General features: G+C 47.1%; 1 protein-coding gene across 1 annotated transcript; it reads right to left on the bottom strand.

Moving 5' to 3' along the window:
• Positions 1-441: 441 nt before the first annotated feature.
• DUSP6 (dual specificity phosphatase 6) lies at positions 442-6,987 on the bottom strand. Its single transcript, XM_044455809.1, has 3 exons — positions 6,529-6,987; positions 4,234-4,671; positions 442-1,966 (listed from the first exon to the last, which is right to left on the bottom strand). Exons 1-3 carry the CDS (start codon positions 6,947-6,949, stop codon positions 1,659-1,661), a joined length of 1,167 nt encoding a protein of 388 aa, XP_044311744.1. The 5' UTR covers positions 6,950-6,987; the 3' UTR covers positions 442-1,658.
• Between the last annotated feature and the right edge of the window lie 1,294 nt (positions 6,988-8,281).

Raw genomic sequence — 8,281 nt, 5'->3', positions numbered from 1 at the left:
GGAAGGCTATTCTTTGCCCTCTCTCCCGCTAGCAGCTTAGCCTTGGCACACTTCTTATCATATTATTTGAAATTGGTACAAGGGAATGTAAAATAGCCCAGTCCAAAAAATGGGGTACATTAGTGGAAACAGGAACCACAAGCACAATTCAGCCATGTCATCAGGTGTGGGCTCTCTAGACACACTGCATTGCTTTCAGTCCAACATACACTCAGCTGCACATCCTATTGAAAATAATACAACACAGGTAAGAAGGCCACATACAGATGAAAGCTCAGGAACTGGAAAAGCACAAGTGATATTTATACACATGCCAAATGGATTGAAATGCAAGAGTTTTAAGATCAAAATACACACCAGCTACACAATCTGACGCAGGATAGCAATGTGTCCATTCTTTTTTGTTGCTGTTTAAGGGATACAGAAAATGAAGCAGTCTGGTTTTCAATAGCCAAAATAGTTATTTATTAATAATTTATGATCTTACATTCTTAAGAATAAAATCCCAACTTTACACTGGCAAATTAAAGACTCTCCCTTATGGACAATCATGTGCAAGACCTTCTTGCATATTCACAGGTACACAATGCTCACGCACACTTCCAGTTTTGTACAAAAATAAATGCAAGATATTGCATTTGAGGTGAAGCTCCCTGAAGAGATTGTACAGAGGTAATGCACTGCTTAGCACATATTTTTATTCTTTATACTTATTTCAAATTGGACAAAAAAAAATCTTCTGTTTGAAGACATAACTCTCTTCCAAAGGAAAAAAAAGCAAGCTAAACTATTTACAAAAGTATCCCCCCAAAAAAGTTACAATAAGACCCTATGTTGATGGCACACCCCCAAAAATCACCACTAAAGAAGAGTTTATTAAGTTTTATTCACATTTTGTGAATAAACTAAACTCGGAGCATAGACATTTATTTTCTAACCAAGGAAGAAAGTTTGCCTCATTTCAACAGTAAAATTAAGCATGCTGCAAAAGTATCCTTTGTACGGAAAGAACGGCTGAAGAGTGAAGAAATATGACATCCCTCAGATTGACCTCTCGTACCTATTATTACACTAACATCGCTTATTGATTCAAGATCATATTTACATTGATCAGGTTGAAGCGTGACAAAGCTCTTGGCAAACAAATAATCCAATACATTGAGCAGAAACCTCTCTTTGGCTCCTCTAAATATGTGTGGGGGGTGGCAACAGAAAACATTAAGTCTTCACTGAAGACAACACCACATATTACAAATGAAAAGTAATACATTTCTCCCAGTTCCACTAGAGGACATGTGCTCATCTTGTCCATTCCCCCACAACAAGTGTGTTTGAAAGTCCTCCATTCCAAGTTCACTGCATAGGTGGGTTTTTGTGCATTAAGCAAAATATGCTGCCTACCTACAGGCAACATCTGAAGTTTCTTTTTCATCATCATCATCATCATCATCATCTTCCTTGAGAACTCAGTAAGTCCCCTCCCTTTGCAATGGCTGACTCCAAACTTTGTAACCTTTTATTTCATTAAGCACACAGGAGCCACTGCCCAATAAAGCAGCACCCACAAAAGAGAATTGTGCTTCTTTGCTGCTGTCAGAGGAGCATAGAGGAATGATCTCAAAACCCAAGGTTAGAAGAGTTGGAAACTGGGCTGCTGTTCACGTGGACTGCAGAGAGTCCACTTGGAAGACATTTTGATTGGAAGGGGTGGTGAAATACAGCTGCTGACTAGGTACACGGTTGTCACAGGGGCTGTTCAGACCCAGAGTCCTCTCAAAGTCCAGCAGCTGTCCCATGAAGTTGAAGTTGGGGGAGATATTAGACTTCTTCATCTTGACGATATCATAGGCATCGTTCATGGATAGGTTGAGCTTTTGCATCAGGTACGCAACTGTCACGGTGACTGAGCGGCTGATCCCTGCCAGGCAATGCACAAGGACCCCACAATTCTTCCCACGAGCTTCATCTGTCAAGAAAATGGGACAAAGTCGAGAGTCCATAAGATACACAAAAGACATTTCTCCAGCTGAGTACAAAGGCACACATGTTGAGAGAACTGGGTGAAATACCATTGACTGGGTCTCCCCAGTCATGCCCTGGTCACCAATGTGAGCTCAGCATAGCCAACACTTGCTGCCCATTAGGTTCTCTGCCACCACAGATCTTACTACTAAGCGTTTTCATAGTTAAATAATTTAAAAAACAAAACCGACAGTCTGGCAATTCTGGTATTTCAGACTAATATACATTTCTTTATGCACCCCAGGAGATAAAAGTGACTTAAGATGCAATTCTATGTACACTTGACTGACACTGGAACTTACTTCCAAGTAGCCCTGTGCAGGCTTGCATTGTTAGGCAATATGCTACACCCTTGGCTAGTCCATACATTGTGGGTAAGCCACTATGTGTTGGCTTACCCATTTGGGTATGCTCCTATGACTAAAAACACACCCTCCCAGAAGACTCAAACATTCTCCCTGACAATGTCATTGTTGTCTGTGAGAGAGGCATTCAGGTTTCCTGCATACAGAAAAGTGAGCTTGGTGGGTTCTAGCCTAGCTTTCTGCCTGGCATGCCCATTTTCTAAATGCAGGGGGCCTCTTTAGTCATCTGGGAGTATTTCAGTGTGCAATTTCACACCTGCTCTCTTAAGAAACTACAGCAGGCACACCACAAGATGCTGCTTGTCAAGCTGGCTGATTATAAGTTGGCTACAAAAATTTTACTTAAGTACATTCCAGAATGGTATCCCTGCTAGTCTGTGGCAGGAAAAAGGCTGTTAGAGCAGGGGCAGCACCACAGAGGTGGCTTATTGCAGCACAATCCCAGATAGGAAGCCACTTGTTTGCTTGGTCAGACAGAGAAGCAGCTTACAGTGCAGCCCTGCAGACAAAAGGACCCACAGTTTTTCCAAGATGCTACAACAGTGTATAGTATAAACAGCCAGAGAGAGAGAGAATTCTATGTATGCTTTCCCTAGCATGGGACTAAGTGGGAAAGCCCTAGGATGTCACCATTTGCAGATTGCAAAGGTCTATTAAATTATTCTCCAACTGTTGTGCAGCACAGCAGAACAATGGAGGTATTCAGCCGTTTTAAGAGAAAAAGAGAAGTCACAGGGGACAGCCCATTAAGAGAAACAGGATGTCAACATTGCTAGAAAATGGGTTCCTTTGTAATAGGAAATACATTATAATGCCTGGAGATTAGTTTCTTTGTGGCTCTCGGTCCACAGTTCCTTCTTGCTGGGCTCAGATTACCTGCATTCTGCCCTGTTACTAGTATCACTCAATCAGATTACAGCAGAGCATTCATTGTCAGATAACACAATGGTTCTCCCAAAATGAGAAAAAGGTGCAATTGAATCATTCTTCAAAGAGAGAAGAGACAGTCGAGGGCTAAATTTACACACGAGTACTCTTCATAGGCTATACCCAGTGTTAATCCTTTTTAACATAGAACCATCAAAATGAATAGGTCCCTAAATCAGAATAATATTAAATATAAAGCTGTATGTTGAAACAACTAATGCTAAGAAAAGGGTAAGACTAATCCAATGCATTTGCAAAACATTATTTAAGAAATAAGCTCCATTTTTTAGGTGAAATGGGGCTTCTGCAATTAGCAAAAAGTACATCACTAACTAGGATGAGGTATCAGGCCCAATCAATGTGGGGTGTGTGGGAATATAAATATATAATTAAAGCATATGAGATATATCCAAGCTTATTCAAAGTTAAAGTGGGTCTCCTCAAGGTAGGACTAAGGTTGGCTACAACCCACAAGAAGCAGCCATGGATATATGATTAGTATTTTTCTGGTGGAGGGCACAATTCTGCTCTCACAGGGCAGTTTCTCTGAAAGGGAATAGGAAGATTTCTCCACATCTTATTGCAATCTCCTCACAAAAAGACCATCCTTTTTATATTCTTTCAAAAGACCGTCTTCCTAGACCAAAAATCATTTCCACAGCTGATGAACAAACTTCTGCTAGTACTGCAGCAGCCTACAGATAAATGGCTAAAATTGTACCATTTAAACTATGCCATGGGATATGGGTAAAACCTGGGAACAGCCATAACCTCTCTGCATCTTAAATCTCAAAGGCCTCTGAAAGGCAGCCCCTACATATGAAGCTGCCCATGCAAGAGGCACTGCTAATCACATTACCATGCTATTGGTGAGATACATCAGGCTTTCCTTTTGTAGTTATTATTAACTAAGTCTCACCTATAAAAGAGATGGCCTCAGGAAAGAACTGAGACAAGTTCTGGCTCCAGTGGTCAGAGATGGGGATCTGCTTGTATTTAAACTCGCCGGCATTCTCAAAGAGATTAGGCAGGTTGGGAGTGACGTTCAAGATGTATTTAATGCCAAACTCTTCTAGAACGTCCAAGTTAGTGGAATCCTTGGCACAGCCCAGGTAGAGGTATGGCAAGATCTCCACTGGGAAGGAAGGCTGGTTGTTGGACAAGGGGCTGCCGTCAGAGTCGGTGGCACTGTTAGGATCTCTGTCAATGTCAGATTCAATGTCTGAAGAGGAGTCGGAGCTGATTCGAAGGCCACCTAACCCCAGGACTGGCAAAAGAGGAGAGCTGCTGCTACACGAGCTGTCTAGGTTAGTTTCACAATGCAGGGCATGCTCTGCCTGAAACTTGCTGAAACCACCTGGGAAGAAAAGCAGAAAGAAACAGTTTGGATGGCAGATCATTTCTGATGCCCCACTTTCCCCCTGCTCCCCCACCAGAAGTCTTATAGAGACAGAACCGGAAATGTATTGGAGTCAGTAGAAAGAAAATTGGATACGAGCTAGTCTGGTTTCAAAAAGTGGACTCCCTTCTAGCATTAAGATCAGATTAAGATTAAAATATAAATAGCAGATGCTTTGAAGCAGTCATCTTTACTCCTGTGGAGTTCAATAGAACAGGGGAAGAGTTACTTGATTAACAGGCAGTCATGAGGTTAGGCAGAAGAGAGATAGTTAGAATTAAAGGATGGGTCTTCATTTATCTCTTCTTGGTAAGAGGAATTCTATTTAAAGGGAAAGCAGGCAACCCCGTGAATACAGCTGATGCAATAGCAGAACTAGATCAGGCAGGGTGATATAGTGGACAACCGGGCAGCAGAAGTATTGTTAGGGCAGGAACTGCCAATTGTTTCAGGGGCAATTCTGTGCAATATTAGACAAAAAGGCCTACAACTCCCAACATGCAGAAACTGTAGACCTTTTTTCTGTCTCAACATGTGTAAGATTGCATCTTTTGTGTGTGTAAATATTTACCATCAACAACCATCATCCTCATTTAGGTTTTCTTCCTCTGGTCCCAATTATTTGGGCTGTCTAACCAATACAACAGTTTACCTATTTCAAATTCTACTCTAAGGAAATTACAAGATAAGCTTAAAACCTGGAGGTGCCCTTCCTCTTCTTGTTCTTCTTTATTCAGCCCACTGACTGAAGGAAAGGGTTAGTCCTCACCCTTTCCACTTTCTCTCCAAGAGTTTAGATTTCACAAGAGCCCCTGGGATTCCAAACAAAGGGTGACAGGAGGTAATAGAATGGATGATCGGCTGTCCTTTAGAACTCCCCACCATTGAAAGAAATGTCTTACACCAAACAATATACATAGTGGGACAGTACAGTGTCCCTGTATTGGACATTTTGAGCTGGTAACTTTAGAGGCATTCTCAAGGTTATGCCTAGGGCTAAAGGCAGGAGGGGGCTTCTCCAATCCATCTCCCCCACCCCAAGCTTGAGAAGAGAGAGAGACTATTTGGCAGTGCTGCACTTAGGACATTTTTGACTTAATGGTCTTCTGGGGTATCCCTTTTAGAAGGTAATTGCTTACTTCAGAAGTGCTGAAAGCAACTCCTTAGTGCATTAGGGTGCATGAGCCCTGGACGCCTGATCAAAGGCCTTCCCTGAGGGCACCACATATGTGGGAGGCAGGGAGATCAAAGTTGAAAGAAGAGGCTCCCAGGTTGGGACTGTCTCCCCCATTGGAATGCCGATGTTTAAAGACACCTGTTCTGATGGTTTGCCGCAGCAGGATTCTCCCAAAGTGTGTGGGGGCGGGGCGGGGCGGCAAGGGGTATTTCCCATACATACAGCAGTAAGCTACCTAAGCGGCAGTTTCTGCCTGTCCATCCAGTGAATTTCAATGGCAGCATTTCGAAAGGAGAGCGAGGGAGCTGGACTGGGAAGAGGGCACGTTTTCTGATTCTATAATGAAAAAACCCTACCCCCCCCCCAGAGCACGCGCGCCGCCCTTACAAATCCGGGGCCATCTGGCAACGCTCAGTCCCGTACAATAGGAGGGGAGGACGTCGTGGGCTCAGACGGAGGAGGCTGGAGTCTAGACGCTCCCTGGGCGCTCAGGGGAAAGGGTGGGCGGAGGGGGGAAAGACCCTGGTCTGCACTAGGAGGGGCGGAAGCGCGCGCGCGCAAGAAGGATCCCCGGGATCCCGGCCTGCGTTTCCCTCCCGGGCTGGCTCGTGGCCGAGGCGATCTCGTTAACCCCTCACCTTCCAGGAAGAAGGCCTTGCAGCCGTCGTCTTTCAAGCGCTTGAGGAGCAGCCCCAGGACGGAGTCGCCGGCCGTGTTCTCGTTCCAGTCGCTGCTGCTCTCGTCGTAGAGGACGACGGTGTCGGTGCCGCACCGGCGGGCGAACTTCTCGCGCTCCTCTTCGCCGCCGCTGGCGAAGAGGGCGCGCAGGGGCAGATTGCCCTTCTGCAGCCGGCGCAGCATGATGCCCGGCAGGGCCACGTTGATGGCCGACTCGATGTGCGACGACTCGTACAGCTCCTGCGGGCGGCAGTCCATCAGCAGCAGGCGCTCGTTGCCCAGCTCCAGCTGCTCGTGCAGCCACGCCACCGTCTTGCTGATCCCTCCTCCTGCCATGTCCGACACGAAAGGAGGCACGGGGGGCCTGAGCGTATCTAGCATGAGGGAAGGCGGAGGGAGACCAGTGGGGGGGCTCCGAGAAACCGCCCCTCTCGGAAGGGCCACAAGGAGAGGAGAGGGGAAGGAAGCGGAGAAGCAGCGCGCACCCCCGCCCACTCCACCTGGCCCGGCGCTGCTGCAGCAGCTGGAAACTAGGTTAAATCCGTCCTCCTAACTAAGCCCCCTCTTCCCCTTCTCCCGGTTAACTCGCAGCGACAGCGCGCGAGGCGAGCGAGCCAAAGCAAGCACAGCCACCCGTCAGTGCATCCGGGCGTTGCAAGCCGAGAGCGCTCTCCAGCTCTCAGGACTTTTCTTTAAAATGTGTGTGTGTTTGTGTGCGTGCGTGTGCGTGTCAGCGGATCCCTGAAAGAAACTTCCTCATCGCTCGAGTCCAGGCACAGAGGCATGAAATCAAATTAAATGTGCTCGGATGCCTTGCCGCTGCACGACAAAGAGAAATGCATTAAAATATAGATAGCTCGGGAGAGACCCTGCATTGGCCTCTCGTGTTATCTCGTGCTCTCCGTCTCTCCTGCGTGCAGCGTTTCGTCACCGGAGCTCCTGCTTCTCACAGCGTGCTTCCCGCCCCCCAGCCGCCGCCGCCGCCTCCTTCCCTTCTTTTCTTCCTCCACCACTTTCTCCCAAGTCCCCTTGATGTAATCAATGTCCCTTTTAATCAGCCTTGCACACTCCCCCCGCCCAGCGCCAGGCAGTTCCTCAATGGATACAAACACGGAACGTCTCAATGGATACATTCTCTCGCCCGGCCAATCAGCGCTCGCGGAAGAGGCTGTTGCCGTGGAGACGGGCCGGCTGGAACAGGTTGTGTTGATGAATTGTTAATGAGTTTGTCATTCACAAAAACGGAAAGGAATTTCCGCTCCGGATAAGCCGAGTGCAAACAAGCAGCAACAGCAGCTCAGCGGGAGGAAGGAGGCAAGGGGGTGGCGGGAGGGAAGCGGTCGAGGAGAAGGCACAGCCGCGCGTCTGGGGCTCGAGTTTCCTTCTGTTAAAAGCTCACGCAGAGCAGCCCGGCGATTACACAACAAATGGTCCAATTAGAGGAGGAACAAAAGACGCCCTCTCGGCTCGCCCATGTTTGCACTCCCCAGACGCGCTCGGGAAGGGCACTTCGCCGCCGAGCGCTTCCTTCTGGGGCTCGGGCTGAACTTCTGGTGGGGCGGCCTGTACCTTCCATGTCTCTTGGCTCTCCTCGCAGCGCCCTCCTTAATAGGATGGAGAAGCGTTTTGCGAGCATGAGGAGAACCTTTCCTTGAACTTGACGTGGGCGAACCGGTTGAAAGAGAAAGAGAGACCCGCACGTGCTGCTTCAAC

This window comes from Varanus komodoensis, unplaced genomic scaffold, assembly GCF_004798865.1.
Source record: "Varanus komodoensis strain SLA01 unplaced genomic scaffold, ASM479886v1 scaffold8, whole genome shotgun sequence".
Classification (NCBI taxonomy): Eukaryota; Metazoa; Chordata; class Lepidosauria; order Squamata; family Varanidae; genus Varanus; species Varanus komodoensis.
The sequence above is the reverse complement of the archived record's forward strand: the minus strand, read 5'-3'. Positions and strand labels throughout refer to the sequence as shown.

Excerpts from the sequence above, each read along its gene's own strand:
- DUSP6 (XM_044455809.1), bottom strand. The coding sequence starts at position 6,949 with ATGCTAGATACGCTCAGGCCCCCCGTGCCTCCTTTCGTGTCGGACATG. Across the intron at positions 4,672-6,528 it reads CAAGGCCTTCTTCCTGGAAG|GTGGTTTCAGCAAGTTTCAG; the intron begins GTGAGGGGTTAA and ends TTTTCTTCCCAG. Across the intron at positions 1,967-4,233 it reads TGAGGCCATCTCTTTTATAG|ATGAAGCTCGTGGGAAGAAT; the intron begins GTGAGACTTAGT and ends TTTTCTTGACAG.